Consider the following 23,519-nt stretch of genomic DNA (forward strand, 5'->3'; position numbering starts at 1 on the left):
AGCCATTATCAGACCTAATCATGAGCGAGCGCAGCGCGGGGCAGGTTCCTCAGCCTCATCGGGAGGGGGCCGGGGGTGGGGAGCAGGGTGACGGGGCCCTGGTGTCTCCTTCACGTGCCCTTCATCTCCAGACGGGGAGTGGCTGTTAGGATCTCCTGCTGCTCAGGCCCCCCTCACGGCAGGTGGAGGGGAGGGTGGTGGAGGTGGAAAGGGGGGGTGGATTTTGAGGGAAGAGGAGGAGAAGGGTGGGGGTGGAGGTGGGGGGTGGAGGGAGGGGGTGGAGGGAAGTGGTGGGTGGGTGGAGGGAGGGAGGGGGTTGGATAGGAGGCCAGGGCTGGGTGGAGGGAGGGCCACCCCTGCCGATGCCCAAACGGCAGCAATCACGTTTAACGGGGGACGGGGTCGTACAAAGCTGATTATTTCCGTGATGACTGAATTGGTTGAACCCAGGAGAAACCCTGGAGCCTGAAGATGTGAGCATGAAATGAGCAGACGCTGTCATGAAAGACCTCCACAGCGGAGGACGTGACGGAAGCCCAGAACTTCAAAGCTGCCGTGGTGGAACTCACTAGCATCATCAGAGCAGGACGACAGCAGAGCAGTTCCAGGGAGAGGTTGTGCTTGGGATGTCGTGTCTCTGCAGCTAAGGCTGTCCTCTATCGACGGACAACCCCCCCCCCCCCGCCCACACACACACACACACCTCTTCAGAGCCTGCCAGGGAAAACCGCACTCAATGTCTCATTAGCCTTTAAATAGGCTTTGTATCTTTTTCAATTCCAAATTGATTAAAGCCAAAAATAAGCATCATTACAGCAGTCATTGTGAGATCAAGGATTGATTTTTTTTGATCGACATCTGGATGAGAGACGGGTGTGAACAGTGTTTCATTAACGCTCCGGGCATGGGGAGCGCAGGCCAGGCCAGGGATTGGGCGAGGACAGCAGGGTGGAGGAGTGGCCTGGCCTGGGATTGGGCGAGGACAACAGGGTGGAGGCCAGGCCTGGCCTGGGATTGGGCGAGGACAGCAGGGTGGAGGCGTGGCCTGGCCCCATAATGACCCTACACCTTGTCCTTCATGGCAGTAAAGGTGTTTGTGTGTGCTTTTAATGCAACGCTGTCACACAAGACAATGAGCTGTTGCAGTGGACCTGTCACTAGGGATTCTCTTGGGAAAGGGGGGGAGGGGGGTGGGTGGTGTGTGTGTGATAATGGAGCTCATTGTGTCAGTGTCCGTTCTGAACCAGGAGCTGTGCCCCCCATCACACCTCCCACCTGGAGGACTCTGCTAATCACCTCCCTGTGTTTGATGAACCTTTTCAAACACAGGGAGCAGGGAAAGAGACATGTCCCTGGCAAATAGACCTGTCTTAGTGGGCTCCACCCAAGACAGGCTGATCCACCTGTTTAAGGGGCTCTCCTTTAAAAGGGTCCCTTAAACTCAAATTGGTTCTCTATATGCCGAGAAATGTAATTTATTGTATGTAAACAGTAAATACATAATGCACTGTATGGATTTCGAGGCTTCTTGTTAAATGTCAGTTGGTGTTCAGTGTGTAACTTGTGTTGTTTCTCATGTAGAACACTTCATGTGTGTGGTGAGGATGCTGTACAACCTGCTGTACGCCCAGGCCCTGGCTGCTCTGTCAGGCAGGTTCAGCCCCGAGGAGAGGCAGGCCTGGAGCACGTCTGGAGCCCTGAAGAAGGTACCACAGACTGCCTCTCTCTGCTGACCCCCCCCTGCCTCTCCCCAGGCCTCACCCCACCCCCTGCCTCTCCCTCTGCCTCCCCCCCCCCGCCCTGCCTCTCCCCAGGCCTCACCCCACCCCCTGCCTCTCCCTCTGCCCCCCCCCCGCCCTGCCTCTCCCCAGGCCTCACCCTACCCCCTGCCTCTCCCTCTGCCTCCCCCCCCGCCCTGCCTCACCCCACCTCCTGCCTCTCCCTCTGCCTCACCCTACCCCCTGCCTCTCCCTCTGCCTCCCCCCGCCCTGCCTCTCCCCAGGCCTCACCCCCCCCTGCCTCTCCCTCTGCCTCTCCCCAGGCCTCACCCCACCCCCTGCCTCTCCCTCTGCCTCCCCCCCCTGCCCTGCCTCTCCCCAGGCCTCACCCCACCCCCTGCCTCTCCCTCTGCCCCCCCCCCGCCCTGCCTCTCCCCAGGCCTCACCCTACCCCCTGCCTCTCCCTCTGCCTCCCCCCCCGCCCTGCCTCACCCCACCTCCTGCCTCTCCCTCTGCCTCCCCCCCCCCGCCCTGCCTCTCCCCAGGCCTCACCCCATCCCCTGCCTCTCCCTCTGCCTCTCCCCAGGCCTCACCCCACCCCCTGCCTCTCCCTCTGCCTCCCCCCCCCGCCCTGCCTCTCCCCAGGTCTCACCCCACCCCCTGCCTCTCCCTCTGCCTCCCCCCCCCCGCCCTGCCTCTCCCCAGGCCTCACCCCACCCCCTGCCTCTCCCTCTGCCTCCCCCGCCCTGCCTCTCCCCAGGCCTCACCCCACCCCCTGCCTCTCCCTCTGCCTCACCCCCCCCGCCCTGCCTCTCCCCAGGCCTCACCCCACCCCCGGCCTCTCCCTCTGCCTCTCACCCCCCGCCCTGCCTCTCCCCAGGCCTCACCCCACCCCCGGCCTCTCCCTCTGCCTCTCACCCCCCCCCCGCCCTGCCTCTCCCCAGGCCTCACCCCACCCCCTGCCTCTCCCTCTGCCTCCCACCCCCTGCCTCTCCCTCTGCCTCCCCCCCCCCCGCCCTGCCTCACCCCAGGCCTCACCCCACCCCCGGCCTCTCCCTCTGCCTCTCACCCCCCGCCCTGCCTCTCCCCAGGCCTCACCCCACCCCCGGCCTCTCCCTCTGCCTCTCCCCCCCCCTCTGCCTCTCCCCAGGCCTCACCCCACCCCCTGCCTCTCCCTCTGCCTCACCCCACCCCCTGCCTCTCCCTCTGCCTCCCCCCCCGCCCTGCCTCTCCCCAGGCCTCACCCCACCCCCTGCCTCTCCCTCTGCCTCCCCCCCCCCCGCCCTGCCTCTCCCCAGGCCTCACACCGCCCTGTCACACTCACGTGTGTGTGTGTGTGTTTCTGCCTTTGTTGCTTCTCCCTGTTCTCAATGCACAACCATATTAAATTGCTGTATTTGATTTCTGCTTGGAGATCGAATAAGCTATTACAGTCTTTCTTTATGTTGTATGTGAGGCCGAGAATATCGATCTTCATTATCAGTGAACGTGTGATTGCCGACCACCGCTCCATTAATTGGCTATTCGTCTTCAGCCTATTAAATATGTATTAGTGAGCGGCTAGTTTGAATGTCAGTGGACAAATAGCAAAACCCCTGCCTTAAGGATGTTGCCATCTATTATCCAGGCACGACTGAATATCCCCCCTCGTCTGGGCCTCAACAATGCAGCCCTCGCTGTCATTAAGACGCACACCAAATCCTTATTGTTAACACCGTCCATATTTGGAAGGATGTCGTCGTATTTAAATTGCGCGAGATAAAGGAAGACGGCAAGTTTCAGAGCCTAGATCAGAGCCCAGAGGAAGGAAATCCAGAGACATTAAATTCCTCTTCTATAAATCTTTGACAGAGGACGCCAGGCTAGATAAGAGGGCTGCTGTTCTAAATTCCAGCACCGTCAACTTGATAAATGCCAGCAGCTTTTCCCCATATAAAATATTAGTCAAACCAGTTGAATTTTTTTTATCAGGACACGCATTCGGTAATGTCTCTGTGCTTATCGACGGTCAGATATTTTATTGCATGAAAAGAATTATTGCGCACCAGGCTCATTCTGCATAAATTATAATATTATACAGCGCAGCCCATTGTTGTAAGATAGACTGAGTACTTAGGGAGACACCGGGACACAATTCTCGCACTACTTCTAGAACTTTACAATGGATCATCTAAAACTCCCTGGGGCGTTGCTTTGGTTGGAAATCCTACCGTACGATCCCTGAGCTGCTAATCTTAATTTTGTCCGAAACTGTTTTATTTGGTTACCTTTACACCTACAGAATGCAGCCAATGCTGAGAAGTCTAGTGAAGCCCTTCTAGGCCATGTCATCGGTGAGCTGTCCAGCGAGAGGAGCGTGTATGATGTGAACCTTGAGGAACCTTCGATGGTAAGTCTCCCAGTTCGAACAAACCATTTTAAGAACAGTTCGGAGATATTCTGATCCAGTAACCCGCAGAACTCAGAACTAGGCCTCCTCTATCTATCACTGCATCTCTCCTGGTAGCTAATCCACTAGTCTGTGCATCCCCCCCCCCCCCTGTCTTCCTATTTTCTCTTGCATGATGAATTGGCCATTACCTAGAGCCACAGTGGTTAGATATCCCCAGTCTCCAGGAGAGAGATATATATCACCCCATTATCAGCCAGCTGTTCCCAGGTTATTGATGAGGCGTCACTGCGCTTGCCTTCCCAGCTGAGCTCCAGTGTGTGGTCCCCCCAGTCCATCGAGTACAGCCTCCAGCAGTTCTGCCTGCCCTTCCTGCGCCTCTCCTGCCTGCTGCAGCACCACCTGTACGGGGACCACCTGTCCGGCTGCCCGGTACGTCACCACGGCCGGCCGGCCGCCCTGGCTGCTCCTCCCCCAGCAGGGTCACCGGGAGTCTTGTCCCACAAGCTCCCCACGCCCACACCTCTTAACACAAGGACTGTTTTCTTTTAAATGTCGATGATATGATATGTGAGGTATTCCAAATCCACCAATGAAATCATTTGACACCAGGAGCGTTTATACATGTCCAGCTCATGAGTGGACCTGTATATAAACGCTCCGCAAGTCAAATAAACACCACAGGTGTTACCCTCCCTCTAAGAAACCGTAACCAGATGGAGGTGATGTTGATTTCCTCCTTGTCTGTGCGTGTCCTCAGGAGGATGACGAGTTCTCCTCCCTGGCTGTGTGTCTGGGGCTCCTAGCCCCCTGCCCCCAGACCTCCAACCCCATCACCAGTGCCTCCTGTCTGGAGTGGGCAGTGGGAGCCTTCCCCCTGATCACCCAGTGGTGCTCCGAGGTCACCGGGCTGTCCGACTCCCAGGCTGAGCAGTCCTTGGTGAGCTTGTGCACTTCACCCTCACCGCGGCTAACCAGGTTCACCCACACCGCGGATAAGCAGGTTCACCCACACCACGGCTAACCAGGTTCACCCTCACCGCGGCTAACCAGGTTCACCCACACCACGGCTAACCAGGTTCACCCACACCACGGCTAACCAGGTTCACCCTCACCGCGGCTAACCAGGTTCACCCACACCGCGGCTAACCAGGTTCACCCACACCACGGCAACCGGGTTCACCCTCACCACGGCAACCAGGCACCCAGATGTCTCCAGAGCTCCCACAGGGATCTCGATCAGCGTGCCCACTGTGTACTGCCACGTCTTCAGACGTATTTTAGCCCCGTGTGGAAGAAGCTTCTGGTTTCCAAGCCTGGGCTGGGCGTAAGCTGAGCCCAGGAGAGTTATGGCTGTACAAGTCAGGCGTTTGTCGGCCTGCTTTGTCATTCAGCATTGACCTTTTGAATGCCGTACATCACTTGATGAGAACTCTGTGTTTTGATCGGCCGTTTGGATTGTTTCCACACTCCTCCTGCACGGTTACTTGTTATTTATGATCCCAGAGACGAGCTGAAGGACAGGAGAAGGCGCAGCACAGCAGCAGATAACAGGAAGATTCATTCAATTGAAGGCTAAATAAAAGTCGCGATTTGATCTCTTTTTTTTTATTTTTTTTATTTTTTTATAGCTAGTAGCTACCTTATCTATTTCTATTTGTGTTTTGTGGTAAATGGATGATGCAAAAGCGTCGATATGTTGCAGTGACGTCCTGCAGTGAAATCCGTGGACGTCCCCTGCTTCTAGTGGCAGTGGAGATCTGAGAAGTGGTCAGCCTGATTAGTGGTGACTCAGGCCTCATTAAGGCAGTAGAGAGGAGCTCATGCACACTGAGGCATCATGGGTAATAAAGAGGACGTCTGGTGGGATTCGGCTCTGATGTTCAGTGATTGACAGATCCTGTAGTACAGACACAGTGCTCCTCCAGGCTAGGGGTGTTGTAGGTTACACTCGGGTCCAGTTCGCCAGTGTCTCCAATGCTTCAACCATGCTAACCCAAACCAGAACTGCTCTGTGTACGTCTGTTAAAGGTTACTCCAAACATATTTTATTGACATTGTTATACAGAATAATAAATCCTGTTGTGATGGGTCTCTCCTCCCTCAGACTAACCATAACCACTGTGTACAGCAGTCAAAGGTTACTCAAGACATCATTGAATTTACAGTACGAAATACAATATTTGTGCTTTGCCATACATAATAATAATAAATCTGTTGTCGTGACTGGTCTCTCCTAGACCCTGCTCGTCCAGGACCCTCAGTGGGCCCCCCCCCATCTCCTGCAGCTCCCCGACAACTACAACACCATCTTCCAGTACTACCACAGGAAGGCCTGCTCCGCCTGCAAGAAGGTGCCAAAGGACCCTGCCCTGTGCCTCGTCTGTGGGGCCTTCGTCTGCCTCAAGGGCCTGTGCTGCAAGCAGCAGGGCATCTGTGAATGTGTTCTGGTGAGTCACTGCCTCTAAGGGCCTGTGCTGCAAGCAGCAGGGCATCTGTGAATGTGTTCTGGTGAGTCACTGCCTCTAAGGGCCTGTGCTGCAAGCAGCAGGGCATCTGTGAATGTGTTCTGGTGAGTCACTGCCTCCTATCAAGCCACAAGTCTCATCCCCAACCCGAGGGACCACCAGTGATATCTTGTCTTTTATTTAATATATATATATATATATATATTGTTTACTTTTTGATGTTTCTTCCGTAATATCAGAGATATAAGAGAGATATAGTGGTATAAGACACGGTATTTAAAAAACGATTACAACTTGCCATATACCTCTGAAATGCGTCCTTGTAGGTTCGCTGACTCGCCATGAGCAGAATGCGCATCCTAAGAATCTGGTCTCCAGGTTTGATGGTAACTGTGGTCTCTGTCTCTCCAGCACTCCCAACACTGTGGCGCGGCGACGGGCATCTTCCTGCTGATCAACGCCTCCGTCATCATCATCATCCGAGGGCATCGCTTCTGCCTGTGGGGGTCCGTGTACCTGGATGCCCACGGAGAGGAGGACAGAGACCTCCGGTAAGAGAGACCGGACCGTTCGTGCTTGGGGGCTCCAGCCTCGCCTCGCATCATATCACCCCCTCTCAGGCCCACGTCCAGTCAGGGGGCTCGCTAGTTTGATCCATCGAGTTACACACTCACACTGTAGAGAGTACTGCTGATGGTCAAGGATTAGATAGTTCTGACTGTATTTACATTTAGTCATTTAGCAGACGCTCTTATCCAGAGCGACTTACAGTAAGTACAGGGACATTCCCCCCGAGGCAAGTAGGGTGAAGTGCCTTGCCCAAGGACACAACGTCATTCTGATTAATAGCCCGACTCCCTAACCGCTCAGCCATCTGACCCATCGTATTTTGGCGGTAAAAGTCAAGGAATGTCTTGTTTTTAACCAGGCCCATTGCAGAGTAACCACATCGCAAGGCTACCAGGCACGGGGAACGAGAATAATAATAACAACCATAATAATATCTCAATCCTTGTTCCTCCAGCCGTGGCAAGCCCCTGTTTCTCTGTGAAGAGAGGTACCGAGTGCTGGAGCTGCAGTGGGTCTCGCACACCTTCGACCACATAAACAAGCGCTGGGGGCCCCACTACAACGGCCTGTGAAGGGGCCCTGCGTACACAGCAGCCCCGCAACTCCAGGTGGAAAAGAATCTCCATGGTTTCATGTGTCTGCCTCTGTAAAACTGGGAATCTTATGATGTGATATAAACAAACATGCAGTGAGAGTGGCGCTGCTACAGCCTTGGTTTATGTGAAGTTTGGTGTACAATCATGCCTAAAGACTAACAAGCGTGTGTGTTTATTTAAGTGATTTACCGTGTGCTTTTCAACAGGGAGAAACAAAATTTGACAAGCTGGATAAGTGAAAGCACAACCTTGCCCAGAGAAAAAAAGATAGGTTTAGAAGGCTTTTCAAGCCCAACATATAGTTTGTTTTCTGCAACAAAAAAAAATAGATTCCCTTGGTTAGAGTAACGCTCATTTGTCTCCATGTATGAGTTGATGCATATCCCTCATCTAAGCAACATCTCGTTGCCGGCATGGGTTTCAAGCTCCTGGTGAGGGTAGCGATGTTGTTGCAAAATGAGTGTTGGATGGAACATAGAGGAAGGCAGGAGAAATCACCCATCAACACAGTTTATTGCAAACAAACAAAGGCTCGTTTTTTGGGGGGTCAAGTTGCAATTCATCCTCAGGAATTTTTTTGCTGTAGTTTAAAATACAACGTTTTTAATATTTAAATAAAATGCTGCTGCTCATTGTTCGATTTAAGTAATTTTACCTTTGTAAAGATTCTTTTTCTTTTTCTAAAAAATAAAAAATGGTGAAGGTTTTGAGTTTACGGGAGATAGAGACGGCCTGTTGACTGAAGCTCACTGCAGAGTTGAGAGATGTGCGGTCGTCTCTGGATTCGACACGCAGTCCTCCTTCCACTAGGCCTCGCTGGCTCTGAGAGAAACATCAGACAGCCGTTTCCCAGACCAAACCCAGTAGACTGAAATACAGACAGACCTGTGTGGATCAAAGTGCATCTGTCCACTTCAGTTTACATGTTTGCCCATTTGATTTATATTTCTTTATTTCTTAGTATTACATTTTTCACAAATTCGATAGTTATTTTCTTCCTGTAAAGTTGAACACGTTTAGATTTATACTGATGTGGAATACTCCAACTACATGGGGGAAACCTTTATCATTTTGTGCTGGTGAGGAATTTAGCAGTTTGAAGGTTTTTAGTCATTGGGCGTTGGGCGAATGTTCAAATGTCTGGTTTCACATGCTTTCAGTGAGCCCTTTCTGTGAAGATGCAGTAAATGTCGTGAAATGTTGTGGGCATATCAAACAACTCTTTCTTTTGGATTAAAAGGAGATTACGGGAGGGGGGGAGAGAGATCTGAAGGATAACATTTGGTCCGTTTGTGTATTCATTGTGTTACCTAGTGTGAAACTTTTGAGAAGTGTCATCAGTCTATTAGTGCTGTATCACAATAACAGTAGATCATATTTTCCGCACTGTCACCTACCTTCGTCTGTATGTTTTTGGTTGCCAAAATGTATATCCAAAATAGCTAAGCATACAGTAGACAATCCCATACAAGTTACTCCAAATTGTAATCACTGACTGACAAGTCATGGATGCATTCCAACATTAGAGTTCAGTTGAGCATCTTCAGTACCCATCATACACGCATGTTTTCCACTCCTTTGAGTTAATTGTTTCAAATGCTTAGTTTCAATCACCATTTCCCCCTCCGAATGAGTAGACACTTATCCAGCTGTGCCTGTAAGGTTCATGTTACTTTTGATATTGGAAAGAAAAAAATGTACTGTGGGATCCCTGGTTGATTAATGCTGGTGTTAGTACGTTTTGCTGGTCCACATTGTGCTGGAAATAGGATTTTTTTTTTTCTTTTAGGCAAACACTTGAATGATTTCCTCTTGAATTCACGCATGCTGCTTATCTGTTTACTCTGATGTTCCCCAGCCTCTTGTTTTACAGTCCCCAGTGTGTACGTGACCGCAACAGAGTGGCCAAGGGGCGATGGCTGTACACTTCATCTGAAAGCTCTTTGCGTGTTCTCCTGTATGGATGAAAAGAAAGAATACAGTACATTACTGTAGGTGCTTTCTGAGTTGGATCAGGAAGTGTGACTTAGACATTTAATGCAAAATGTAACATATGTGAATAAAATATAAACACACTGATTCCTGCTTTGCTTTTTTGTGTCTTATTATAGCTAATAATGTGTTTCAGAGGCTGATGTCCCCATACAGAATTTAAAAACGTGTCTGTAACCATTTATTTCCTGTACCCACTTTGGCAATTAAATATAATGTGTTTTGGTTGCATGTCAACCTTAATGCACTCTTCATGGAAGCCCTGTAATTGATTTGCTCTCATCGCCACGTGCTCATCCTGTTTTTACTCCCAACTGGAAGTGCAGCATAAACCTGAAAGCTAAATCCGGTTTCATAGTTTGCTCCACTCAAGATTTTAAAGCCATAGTGTTGGCCTTGTATAATAAATATAAGTTGGGCAGTCCGTCATGTTAACCAGCACAAGATGTGACTCAAGAAACACTTTTCGTCCCCTCATCAGAGAACAGTGCAATACTCACCCGTTGCAGTGCAGCCATAAACGCTAATCAAAACTAACTTGTTTGTGCACTGAGGGGGAAAGTGGGTTGAAGTTTCACAAACAATAGAGGCTCTAACCTAATGAACAAGGCCCTACGAAGCCTGTTTTGTGGAATCTTCTCTAATTGGGAGAAAATGCGAGACATCCAGCTGATGCCAGCAAGGCATTTTACAGAGTTACACTGTTAAAAAATGCTACGTTAGAGATGGAGGCGCTTTCAAAGGGTTTTATATCCGCAGCAATTCCAACATTACACTTTAGCAGTTAGTTATCTCAAGCCTCGGTAAGATTCCATATGAAACGGCGATTTTCAATGGCATATTGCCATCAATTGCAGAAAATGAATTGCCTACGAACATTTGAAACATTTACTTTGTTGTTTGGTAACGAGTATAGCTAACACGGATACGGTCTGTTCAGGTGCGGTAGCTTGGTTTCCTGCAAGAGGTTCTCAAGTTTCAGTTAATAATTAATCCTCACTTACCCTCTTGCATTAAGTGAGGAAAGAGAGAAAATCTGTTCGGATATGTCGCCATGGAAGGTAAGCTACACAGAATACATTTATATTGATTGACAAATCATTTGACTGTATATTACACTGAGTACCTTGAAAGTGTGTGGGTTTAGAGGTACAGTAACAGCAATCTAAGGAGAAATGCGCCGCAGGTTGAGTCATCAATTTGTGATGGCGAGTGATGCTTGGTGTAGGCGTACAGTTGTGGCAATGTCAACAGAAAAGTCGTCAAAGTTATTATGTGTACCTTTGTCTCTGTTCTGTTTGCAGGAATCACTAATGGAAACACAGGGGCAGCAACGGCAGGGTAGGCATATCCAATCTAGCCGACTGTCATTCTTCATTTTGCTTGTGCCTTCGAGATGTTTCTTAAAAAGTATTATTTTGTGGCATCAAAAGTCATCGAAAGTCATCCAGTTAAACCCTTGTTCCTTCAGATTGTGTTTTAGATTCTCTACAATGAAGTGACAGTTATAAACTCATTGTAGGTGTTGCCTAGGCCAAAGTTAGCTAGATGGAGCCACAGTACCCTGACAATGTTTTTATTTCACCTGCATGACCAATTATCTTAAATCACCCAGGCCTCACTGCCTATAATCTAGATCTTGGATGAGGCCTTCGCACACCCCTGTGGATTAATAATATACAATAGCTGTACTTGTCTCGCTCTAAACATGTTTGTATTTTAAGTTTTTAATTTACCTACATTTTTTTAACGTAACGTGGTCGCCATAAATAGAGACTGATACTGAGTGAATGGATTGCTAAAACTGCGACAGGTTTTTTCTGTCATTCATTTGAATGTAATTATGTATTTGTATCGCCAATAATTAGGTGCGCTGTTTTTACTCAATACTCAGGGGTCTTGGAAACACAGACGAAAATCACCTCAAGGCAAAAGAGTTTTTCCACCTTCATGGCAGGATCTGGTGAGAGATAGGACCAGATACCGTGAATCCTACTATCTGTAGCATTCGCCTGTACATATCACATAGATGTTTTGTACATATGGTATCAGGGCCAAATTATCCTCAAAATCCCCTTAAATAGTACAACGCAAATTGTATGAAAAATGGGCAGTACGTTGGTCTCAATTTCTAAATACACCTTAAGCTCATCCTTCCCTTTGCTCCTAAGTGTGTGAGGTCCCTGTATCTCTCTCTTTCTCGCCTCTCTCCCTCTCTCTCTTTCTCTTTCTTTCTCTCCCTCTCTCTCTCCACCATTGAGGCTGAGATACAGGACATCTTCAGTATGTGGTCTTATGATTTGACTTTGAGGATGAAGGATTTACTGTAAAGCCTTCTCATATCCCCTTAACAGGGATTATAGCTAAGGAACTGAGTTTTTTTTTTTTTACCACAGTAAAGTGTGGTGGCTTGGTAGTTACTAAGATGCTGTAGTAGCCTATCAAGTGTGTGGTGTGTGTGTGTGAGAGAGAGAGGGAGAGAGAGGGAGAGGGAGAGAGAGAGAGTGAGAGAGAGTGAGAGTTAGATAGAAGCAGAAAATGAGATTAACCACTTTTACCTTTTGCAACACTGGTTCTGGTGTCAAATGCTAACAACCTGTTGCCAGACAGTATGCCTCGTGGTCTGGAAAGTGCCATGGTGCTCTCCCAGGCTCGGCCCACCTCACCGGCTGGACCTGCGCAGGCACGATGACTGCGCAGAATGATGCACAGCGCACTAACAAGAGTCAAGGTCTCCTGGCTCCTATTTCTGCTCTGACACGGTTGCTGTAGCTGTGAGGTGTAGCTTCCGCCCCATGTGTTGGGGATCATTCGATAGACATTTACATTTAGTCATTTAGCAGACGCTCTTATCCAGAGCGACTTACAGTCAGTACAGGGACATTCCCCCTGAGGCAAGTAGGGTGAAGTGCCTTGCCCAAGGACACAACGTCATTTGGCATGGCCGGGAATCGAACGGCCATGCCATGTCGGCAACCTTCTGATTACTAGCCCGACTCCCTCACCGCTCAGCCATCTGACTCTCACAATGCACATATATAAGACATCCATGTTGGCCTTTACGCCAGTAAAACATACCGTGTGTCTGTGTACACATTTTCTCCAATTGCACTGAATAACTCGAGTCCTGATGAGTTTGTGTGTACACATAGCAGTGAGGTCACAGGATCGTGTGTGGCATGTTGACACAGTGTTGCAGCAGACAATGAGGAACCTGAGCCTGCTCATCAAGCTACGCCGGTGTCCAGTTCTTAGGGATCTCGCTCTCTCTCTCTCTCTCTCTCTCTCTCTCTCTCTCTCTCTCTCTCTCTCGCCTTCGCCCTCCCTCCCTCCCTCCCTCCCTCTCTCTCTTTCCCTTCCTGTCCTCCAGTCAGTGTATCCCTGAGCCAAAACAATTGAAGGCTTCCATCCTTGTGTGATGAGAGGCAGGCTGTATCACAGTCACTGGACATAATTGTGCTGTCTCTTGGTTGCAGTAAAAGTTTGACACCATTTTCTGAATGAGAGCATGCTGTGTTTAGTTTTGATGTCTTTTAATAAGCTTTGGAATTGAAATTGAAATCTAGTCTAGCCTACTGACAGTTATCTGTTTGAAACGGAAAACATGAATGTGCATCTCAGCTTTGTGATGGTGTATCATGTTGAGGATTGGCCAGGGGTTTGAGTGCCTGGCAACATGACTGCTGGGACTGGTGTTACGGCAAAATAGGGTTGTGTTTTTATAGCTATGCCCCTGTAGCATTTTGGTACATTGTAACACAACATCACATTGCAACACAACATCACATTGCAACACACAATCTTGAGTACACTTCACAATGCTACATGAACACGTGAATATTTAGTTCTGTTCACAGTTTCTTAAGTGTCAGGTCGTAGATGGTGAGGTGGAGAATATAACATCTGGTCAGGGCGCAGATTATTTACAAAGAGGGGGCGTGCAGGGGTCATGTGACCCTGTAACTATCCTGGACTTCCTGGTTACCAGCATGTAACACGAGTCTTCATAACTTCCACCATTATGACTGGATACATCTGGCCCCTGAATATTTAACACTAGATCGCATTGCAGATTACTACTGAATTAATAATTAATTGTGGCTGATTTGCATGATTTAGCCAGGTATATGTTAGTGGGCACAAGCCACAGACAGAGACACAAGGACACACACACACATTCAGCAGAACTTGACTCAACATCATTAATCAGACACAGGTATGCATACATTTTTAAGTTTTATGACATTTTATGATGATCTGGAATTTTATCGCTTTACTGAATATGCACATGCAAATAACTACCTTTGTTAAAACATTTTTTTTTTTAAATGTAGCTCACTGACTTTATAACTGTTTTATAGCAGGGCTTCTTATGTTACATGACCATATTGGCTGATTGTCTTTCTTGACAATCATGAAGACAAGAAAATGTTGCCAGGCAACCTGATTATTCATGTACTGTTTTGTGCATTGTAGTCTGCACTTTTAAATGGCACATTTTAAGCTTTCATAAAGCTCATTAAATGGTTTGTAAAAATAATAGTTTTTGCCATCAGCAAGATGCTATTTTAAGCCGTGCTAGTGAACTCTTGAGCTTGTTAGATACTGTTGGGGAGCATGTTGATATTACTGAATGGGGACCTGATGCTGGCAGCTTGTCTTGGGGCACAGCTGCTTCTGTGGAATATGAGCCACTTGTTACAATAGCTTGTCTTAGACGCCCGGGCAACAAGCCTCATGGCAACACGTTCAATGCACCGTGTGTACAATGGAAACGGCGGTGACTGTAATGGATGCTATTAAAGCAGCCTTTTTAATCTTGTATGCGCAAGGCATGCGCTGTTCACCGTGGTGTTGGAATTTCACCAGGCCGGTTGATCAGCGATAACGTTGTGTTTGTGTGAAGACGGACTGCGAGTGAGTGTTGCACGCTCAGACGTCCTCTCCCCGTGTTGCATGCTCAGACGTCCCCGCAAAGCTTCTGAGTCCCTTCGCTTACATTTACATTTAATCATTTAGCAGACGCTCTTATCCAGAGCGACTTACAGTAAGTACAGGGACATGCCCCCGAGGCAAGTAGGGTGAAGTGCCTTGCCCAAGGACACAACGTCAGTTGGATGACCGGGAATCGAACTGGCAACCTTCGGATTACTAGCCCGATTCCCTCACTGCTCAGCCACCTGACTTCGCTTTGTGACAAAGGACGCAGTGAAGGACATCCGTCATCACTGCTGTGCTGCTGTGTGTTCAGAAGTCTCCTAGCGGTCATTATGGCGTCCGTCCAGGGTGTCACGCCATCCCTCAACATGCAGCTCATCAATACACCCACACGCCCCGGTAGGGACAGACAGCCACCGTGGTTTAAACGTGGTTTACATTTTTCATATCAACCTGCGCTCCAAACTAAAGGCCTCCGCCCCCCTCTCCAGCTCTCTCCTTCAGGGTCACACAACGTGAGGCGTGACACTTCGATGACAAACCATTTGAAAAACGTCCACACACACACACACGCGCGTCCACGCACACATCCATCACTCGGACAGCCCAAAACATACATTTGGTCAGAGCATGTAAATATGATTTCTTAATACATCATGTTATGCCACTCGTACATATACGCTGTCACCTGTTTGAATCAGTGATCTATAGAAGACACATGACTTTATAGAGCCTGTGGTGATTAATGTGAGGTGTTTTGGTGTAGCACTCATGGTAATGGTTTCACTTACGCTGACTTGTGTATGCTGCACATGGGATCAGCGCACTGCAGTCAGGATGTTGCGTGAAGGTGGTTTCGGTTCAGTGGTTGGAGGGCAGCGCTTGTCGAGTTAATCCCAGGTAAATCCATCTGATCCTGAGGAGATTGCGATGTTCTCAGCGCACTGTGGGGCCCCCGCTGAGAGGACTAACTCAGCGCGCGGGGGTGGGGCGGGGGTGGGGGGGGGTGGGGCGGGGGTGGGGGGGGTGGGGCGGGGGATTCTCCTTGTTGTCTGTCGGCAGGTTTGAAGCGAGTGTCTGCGCTCTTGTTGTGCTGGTCTTCGCTCATTAGAGTGTTCCGTCCGATGCTTTGATGAGTCGGGACAAAATAACAGTCTCAGTGTAAGTAAGAGGCGTCCAGTCACCCGGCTGGGTGTTAGCTTTCTCTAACAGCGTGTTAAACCCGTTAAGGGGCTCCCTTGGCAAACGCAGTGCCAGTGAGCACGAGCAGAGGATGTAGGGGCAGTATATTATTTTCCGTAGGTAGAGAATGTGTTTTGTTTGTGGTTGGCTTCAACACTGTGGTTGGCTGTAACCCTGTGGTTGGCTGGGACAGGCTGTAACGGTATGCGCGTAACATCAGTGGGTGGTTGGCTGTAACCCTGTGGTTGGCTGGGACAGGCTGTAACGGTATGCGCGTAACATCAGTGGGTGGTTGGCTGTAACCCTGTGGTTGGCTGGGACAGGCTGTAACGGTATGCGCGTAACATCAGTCGGTGGTTGGCTGTAACCCTGTGGTCGTAACAGGCTAACAGTGTTTCTGGCTGTCATGAGGTAAGACCTGTGTGCGGCTTGATTAGAAAAGATCTCCTCAGAGGGTAGAAGCATTGGGAGGGATTAACATTGAACTTAGTTTCTGTAAACTTTGCACTCAGATTACAAAAGATTGCGCTGCTGAAATCGTTTTAAAACCCATCTCACAAACAACAGTGGATGGAAGGTATCATTTGAACACGTGTTGTCGAGTTTAATCGTGTTGTTGGGGCTGTCGGGTGCAGCGCTCCGTCTGGGGTGGTTAGCCTGGGTTGCTGTGCAGTTCCTTCTGGGCCCCTCTCAACTGAGGTGTTCGTGTTGGTTGTGGAACCTCTAGGCGGTCGCTGTATGGACTGTACCCTTACAAGGCCAGCATGATGGGTCTGGAGAAGCTGGCCGATCCGTCTGGAGCCTGGGATATCGTGGAGACCATCGGGAAGGGGACCTATGGAAAGGTGTACCGGGTGACCAACAAGAAGGATGGCAGTCAGGCCGCTGTCAAAGTCCTGGACCCGATCAACGTAAGTCTGGAGAAAATACAACTATGATGAATCACGCTGACCCTGAGAGCACGATTGCTGCGGGTCTGGCAAGTGACATTTCCTTTTTCCTGCCGAAATGTCATAGCAGATCTGTGACAAAAAGGTCAGAATCAAATGTATGAATAAAGGAAATCATTTTTGTTTTTCTTTACCAATTTTTGGGCTTGTCTCAGTATTCCAGCCATACAAACAGAGTAAGTGGTCACCTGACTTTCCCCCTCCATCTCCTTCCTCCTCGACTGTTTTAAAAGCTTATGGGTTTCCTGTTTCTGGTACACGGTGGCCTACGTTTCTCAGCTGTCTCCATCCTCTTGTCAAGTTTATTTCCATGTCATCCTCTCGCATTCCCCCCCGCTCATCCTTACCAGTCAGTGCACCCTCCTTTCCTCTTATTTCCCTGTCACATCAACCCAGAGATGTACAGCTAGCTGCCAGAGACCTCCGCCTCCTTCCGCTTCGCTCCGCCTCCCAGGCGGTCTGTGCTGGGCGCCCGGACGACCCCTGCTGAGGGGCCATGTTGTGTTTGGAGGCTGAAGACGAGTGTTTCCTCTGTGTGTGAAATCCTCCTCCTGGCTCTGCTACTGCCTGCCTGCCTGCCTGCCTGCCGGCTTACCTGCCTGCCTGTCTGTCTAACTGTCTACCTGCCTTGCTGATGGTCTGCTTCTCTGCCTCCCTCCCTGCCTCCCTGCCTGGCCCCCTCCCTGCCTGTCTGCCTACCTCTCTCCCTGCCTGCCTGCCTGACTGCCCCTCTCTGCCTGCCTGCCTGCCTCCTCTCTCCCTGCCTCCCTGCCTGCCTGCCTCCTCTCTCCCTGCCTCCCTGCCTCCCTGCCTGCCTGCCTGCCTCCCTCTCCCTGCCTCCCTGCCTCCCTGCCTGCCTGCCTCCCTCTCCCTGCCTCCCTGCCTGCCTGCCTGCCTCCCTCTCCCTGCCTCCCTGCCTGCCTGCCTCCCTCTCCCTGCCTCCCTCCCTCCCTGCCTGCCTGCCTCCTCTCTCCCTGCCTCCCTCCCTCCCTGCCTGCCTCCTCTCTCCCTGCCTCCCTCCCTGCCTGCCTCCCTCCCTGCCTCCCTGCCTGCCTGCCTGCCTGCCTGCCTGACTGCCCCTCTCTCCCTCCTTCCCTGCCTGCCTGCCTCCTCTCTCCCTGCCTCCCTGCCTGCCTGCCTGCCCATGAAGATGCCTCCCTCATCCCTCTCCTTGATTAGACTGCTGACACTATCGCTCACACATCCAGGAAGAAGAATTCTGCCTCTCTGACTGTTTCTCTTCACCTCCCCTGAGATTTAAACTGATAAAGAGACGCTCCTTCAGAACCGGAGTCAGAGCCGGAGTCTCTCTCTGTGTTTATTAGGTCTCTGCCCTGATCAAAGGTCTCTGTGTTGCAGTTTATTCACCTCCAGATCAACCTGCTCCGCGTAGAGCTACAGGAGACACCAGAGGGGTACTCTGTGTGAAGCTACGCTTCCTAGAGAGTCTGTGTGATGGTGCTCTAGCGCAGCCTTGTACATACCGTGATGTGGGCTAACTGGGGCCTCCTTTGTCGAAGGATGTGGACGAAGAGATCGAGGCGGAGTACAACATCCTGCGCTCCCTGTCCAACCACCCCAACGTGGTCAAGTTCTACGGCATGTTCTACAAGTCCGACGACATCTCCGGGGGGCAGCTCTGGTTGGTTCTGGAGGTGAGCTCATCTGAAGGTCTTTCATTGGACAGAACTGTATAGCACCTGTCACAAGGCCCCAGTGAAGTAGCATGGTAAACACATGTACAGCAATTCATCATACAAGGGTTTATATACTACATGTGGCTGCTGTTAAAGGCATAACTTAGTCTATAAAATGTTTGTCAAACGTGTTGATGCAGGAACGTGCTGCGGGACCTTATCACCGCCCACCCAGTCCGTGTCATCTCACACACTTCTGCACACGGACTCAGATCCAGTCTAAACACGCCAGATCCAGCCTCAGTTACGACTGTTGCTGCGTGATGTCAGAGCAGCCTCTGTGTCACAGAAACAACAGATTTACTGTAGATGACTCTGATCAAGACCCAGCGTTGAGCTGCGAGGGTCTGGAAGGTTCCCTGCAGATATCTCAATCCCATCATGGAAACATGAGCCGGGGGAGGGAGAGGAGAGAGAGGCCTGACTGGAAGGGAAGCTGAGATAGCTCAGGTCATGAATCATAATCCACACAGTGAGTAATGGATGACTTACTGTTGTTTCCTCCTCTCCCTCCATCTTCTCTCTCTCTCTCTCTCTCTCTCTCTCTCTCTCTCTCTCTCTCTCTCTCTCTCTCTCTCTCTCTCTCTCTCTCTCTCTCTCTCTCTCTCTCTCTCTCTCTCTCTCTCTCTCTCTCTCCATCTCTCTCTCTCTGTCTCCATCTCTCCGTCTCTGTCTCTCCATCTCTGTCTCTCTGTCTCTCTCTGTCCCAGCTGTGCAATGGTGGCTCTGTCACCGAGCTCATCAAGGGCCTGCTCATGCGAGGCCAGAGACTGCAGGAGCCCGTTATCGCATACATCTTATTCGGCGCCCTCTCCGTAAGACGGGCCTCCACCACGCTGCTAATGTGGGGTGGGGGGGAATGGGATGGGTTAGTAGTGAGGGGTGTGGTGTGGAGGGGTGTGGTGTGGAGGGGTGTGGTGTGGGGTGTGGTGTGGAGCGGTGTGATGTGGAGGGGTGTGGTATGGAGGGGTGTGGTGTGGAGGGGTGTGGTATGGAGGGGTGTGGTGTGGAGGGGTGTGGTATGGAGGGGTGTGGTGTGGAGGGGTGTGGTATGGAGGGGTGTGGTGTGGAGGGGTGTGGTGTGGAGGGGTGTGATATGGAGGGGTGTGGTATGGAGGGGTGTGGTATGGAGGGGTGTGGTGTGGAGGGGTGTGGTGTGGAGGGGTGTGATATGGAGGGGTGTGGTGTGGAGGGGTGTGGTATGGAGGGGTGTGGTATGGAGGGGTGTGGTATGGAGGGTGTGGTGTGGAGGGGTGTGGTATGGAGGGGTGTGGTGTGGAGGGGTGTGGTATGGAGGGGTGTGGTGTGGAGGGGTGTGGTGTGGAGGGGTGTGGTGTGGAGGGGTGTGGTTCTTCCACAGCGGTCTGTGGGGGGTTTACCCAGCTATGACCAGGGCAGGGGGCGTCCTTTGATATGCATGACAGTGAACTGATTTATTTGAAGTGCATTTAAATGATATTGATCACTCTCGTTGAAGAGGGGCTGCTGGTGTTTATCAAGTCCCCCTGTGCTCCCCCCACTCCCTGACAGGGCCTGCAGCATTTACACAACAACAGGATCATCCATCGTGACGTCAAAGGAAACAACATCCTTCTGACAAACAGGGGAGGAGTCAAACTCGTTGACTTTGGTAACAGCCTTTGTTTTGCTCTTGAGGGGCAATTTAGCCCAATTATAGTTCACAGAAATATGCCAAAGGGAGCACATTGACAGTATCTTTAGCGTTGTCTGTTTTGTGCGGGTTTCTGTTTGACAGATGACTCATCTGTTGTTGTGAACAGTTTAACACATTTTATTTACCCGCAGAAAATCCCGTGGCATCATCGACAAAGCATCAGATAAACCCAAACACGCGGACAATCACCTTCTTTATTCAGACGATCTTAGTTCCTCGCTCTGTGTAGCATCTGTGTAATTCATGGGCCAGAGCCTTAACCTAAGGCTATTATTGCTCATTTGAATTGCATTATTTGATCCTTTGCATATAAAAAAGAAAGCTGTTCTAGTAAATAGCTTCCAGTCTCCCTCGGGCATGTTGCAATCGTCTATGTGTTACAGATGAAACAGACCCCTGCTGATAAAAATCTGTCCCACTTAATTTGAGACTATTATTGCCAATAGTTATCACGGTATGGCAGGTTGCCACAGGAAATGGAAATGGCAGTTTTTTTATTGATTGATTACCATATTCACACAAACCCAACACTGCTTAGTATATAATTACAAACACGCAGTTGTCATTTCTCGTCAATGTGATATACAGTCTCGATGTTCCTAACAAGCCCGGATGCTTGTTTGAATGCAGGGGCTTGTGTTAACGATGCTAAACTCTGCCCAGGTGTGTTAACGATGCTAAACTCTGCCCAGGTGTGTCCGCTCAGCTGACCAGTGCACGCCTGCGGAGGAACACGTCCGTCGGCACGCCGTTCTGGATGGCCCCGGAGGTCAGTCTGCTAGCCTGCTAGCCCTGTCCCCTGTCCCCCCCCCCCTGTCCCCGCCAAATGGTAATATGAAAGACTCTTCAACATGTTAATGGTCATTGACATGGCCGTTGGGTTATACGAGCATCAGTAGATGTGTTTTATGAGCTGTTGAAAGACAGACTGGTCTAGGTTTGTGGCTGTGCTGTTCTCTCTATCCCCTCCTCCTCCTCCTCCCCCTCCTCCCCCTCCTGTTGTTCCATTGTGCACGTCCTGCTCTGGAGGTCTCCTCAAGGTTAATAGCTGGGAGTCTGGGCCGGCCCCAGATTACTGTTTGGCAGAAATGAGGCGCGATGATTGTGCTGGTAGGAGGGGGTCCTCAGGGCCAATTAGAATAAAGCCAGCTGTAAATTCTGGTGTGGGTAATGGTTACTGACGGTGAGGGAAGGACGAGCGCACCAAAGACAACTTCTCTGACCCGCCGTTCCCTGCTCCAGCAAGGTGTCCTTTGTCTCTCTCTCTCTCTTTCTCTGTCTCTCTCTCTCTCTCTCTCTCTCTCTCTCTCTCTCTCTCTCTCTCTCTCTGTGTGTTTCGTTTCATTCAAGTATTTATGTTCCTTTTGTGGGGGGGGGGGAAGCAAAGCTGGAGCAGAGAAGAAACTGTCTTATGTGTTGCATTGCAGAGGGATTATTCTTTCCCAGCTCCCCGCTATCACTGAGAGATTATGTACAAAAACAGTAGGTTACAAACACTGTCGCAGGGCAGCCTCCCTCCTCCTCCTCCCCTCCTCCTCCCCCCTCCTCCTCCCCTCCTCCTCCTCCCCCCTCCTCCCCTCCTCCTCCCCCGTCCTCCTCCCCCGTCCTCCTCCCCCCTCCCCTCCTCTGAGTGGTCAGAGCGCCGTGGCACCTGCTCGCCTCACGTCCGCGCTCTCTCTGTTCCAGGTCATCGCCTGCGAGCAGCAGTACGACTACTCGTACGACGCCCGCTGCGACGTGTGGTCGCTGGGCATCACGGCCATCGAGTTGGCCGACGGGGACCCCCCGCTGTCGGAGATGCACCCCGTCAAAGCCCTCTTCAAGATCCCACGGTGAGGCACCAGGGGGCGCCCTCTGCACACGGCTGACTGGGCTCTCCCTGAGGCTGCACGCTTGCTACACGACCGGCCCTAATTTCAGATGGGGGGGATAGTGAGGGAATCCTTATGTGTGAATCTCTCCAGATCTCTCTTTCCTTGTCTCTCTGTCTGAGAAGGCTACACTGAACATTTTTACGAAATGCACCCAAGTTTTTTATTTTTTTTATGTAGAATCACACACACATATACATGTAAATGTATAAAACAGTTATACAGTTTATATAGTATATATGTATATAGTGGTTCCCTTGTTCTTTATCTTGAAAGTCCTTACTGCAGAACTCCACATCATTAAGAACAACCCTTTCTTGATTTTACGCGTATTTAATCGGACAATATCCTCCAATGCAGACTTAATTTTTGATTAAAGATTATTTGAACGCCTTGATGGTACAAGTGGCTGACCTTTGGTTATCAGCACAATCGTGCAATTATCTAACTGTTAGGTGAGGATGTGGCCCCCCCTGATTGCAATTTGCATCGGTGATTAGCTCCATTCACATTGAGATGAGCCTGTCAGCTGCCCCCCCCCCCCCCCCCCATGAGCCAGCTGGGAGACAGGCAGGCCTTGGCCTTGTCGAGCAGGAATCTATGGGTGTCATCACAGCTTTTGGTCACAACTACATACTGATGTGAATTTAGGACCGGTCGCATGGATTGTCTCTGAGGAAGGATTCTCAGTGGCTGTCTGGGTCAACCTGAGGGGCTCCCAAATCACAGAGAGGACGGCAACATTCTTCTCTGTGTGGAGAGAGAGAGAGAGGCAGACAAAGACTGGAGGGATGTACATCTCTTTGAAAGGGCTCAACAATACCAGTGGGTTGTAAAAGAACGAGATGGACTTTCAAAGTCTGCAAAGGTTAATTCCGAGGCAGTCATGACTACTTCTGATAGACTGTTGGACACAAAACAACCCTTAAAAAGTGTATCGAGTACAGTTCCGTAAATGAAACTGCTTTAGAGATGCAACTGCAAGGATCCTCAGCTGACATCTAGCCTAGGCCATGATAGCAAGGCTAATATGCATCTACAGTACATAACGCTAGTCATACATCTCTTTTATCACCTTTTCTTCTCTTTGAACGACTTAAAGGTTTGAATAGAATTAGACACGTGTTACAAGCTAACGCTATTGAGGCTTGGGTCTCTCTTTCGAATCAAAATAGATATTTGGCCCGGGTCCATAAATCGTGTGAATTGGGACCTTTGGCTGGGCGACTCCACGATAAATCACAGTGGGGGGGGCACTGAACCGTGAAATGATTCTGTTAACATGTCATCTATCTCAAATATATTCTCCCATCAATGCAGGAAGGCAGTCAGAATCAAGGGGAGACGCGTGTGCTGTGTCCTGCCTGTCGTGTCGGGACTGTGATCCTAACAGGGGAAATGCCTTCCAACACGACGGTAGTGATGCTCTGGAGAGCCCCTCTGATGAGCACAGGCGACTGGGACACTATATTT

General features: G+C 50.2%; 2 protein-coding genes across 6 annotated transcripts in view; both read left to right on the forward strand.

Annotated features, from left to right (window-relative positions):
• The window catches only part of ubr3 (ubiquitin protein ligase E3 component n-recognin 3), a 44,583-nt gene extending 34,763 nt beyond the window's left edge, over positions 1-9,820 (forward strand). For 4 of the 5 annotated variants that reach the window (XM_062457791.1, XM_062457793.1, XM_062457792.1 and 1 more), the window contains 7 exons: positions 1,582-1,706; positions 4,000-4,107; positions 4,414-4,539; positions 4,868-5,047; positions 6,348-6,557; positions 6,987-7,126; positions 7,600-9,820. In XM_062457791.1, the coding sequence (XP_062313775.1) occupies positions 1,582-1,706; positions 4,000-4,107; positions 4,414-4,539; positions 4,868-5,047; positions 6,348-6,557; positions 6,987-7,126; positions 7,600-7,717 (1,007 nt within the window). In that variant the 3' untranslated portion in view covers positions 7,718-9,820. Of the gene's footprint in view, positions 1-1,581; positions 1,707-3,999; positions 4,108-4,413; positions 4,540-4,867; positions 5,048-6,347; positions 6,680-6,986; positions 7,127-7,599 lie in introns of those variants that run through there. The other variant, XR_009929794.1, reaches the window with a different exon arrangement.
• Positions 9,821-10,536: 716 nt separating this feature from the next.
• On the forward strand, positions 10,537-22,011 carry LOC134017792 (myosin-IIIb-like). The gene is made up of 8 exons (XM_062457822.1): positions 10,537-10,794; positions 11,038-11,074; positions 16,581-16,764; positions 18,324-18,458; positions 19,211-19,315; positions 20,031-20,130; positions 20,868-20,944; positions 21,862-22,011. The coding sequence occupies exons 1-8, from the start codon at positions 10,788-10,790 to the stop codon at positions 22,009-22,011; spliced, it is 795 nt and encodes a 264-aa protein (XP_062313806.1). The 5' UTR covers positions 10,537-10,787.
• The last annotated feature ends 1,508 nt before the right edge of the window (positions 22,012-23,519 follow it).

The sequence above is a fragment of the Osmerus eperlanus genome, chromosome 3, assembly GCF_963692335.1.
Source record: "Osmerus eperlanus chromosome 3, fOsmEpe2.1, whole genome shotgun sequence".
Classification (NCBI taxonomy): Eukaryota; Metazoa; Chordata; class Actinopteri; order Osmeriformes; family Osmeridae; genus Osmerus; species Osmerus eperlanus.

Excerpts from the sequence above, each read along its gene's own strand:
- LOC134017792 (XM_062457822.1), top strand. Across the intron at positions 18,459-19,210 it reads AGCTCTGGTTGGTTCTGGAG|CTGTGCAATGGTGGCTCTGT; the intron begins GTGAGCTCATCT and ends TCTCTGTCCCAG. Across the intron at positions 19,316-20,030 it reads TCTTATTCGGCGCCCTCTCC|GGCCTGCAGCATTTACACAA; the intron begins GTAAGACGGGCC and ends ACTCCCTGACAG.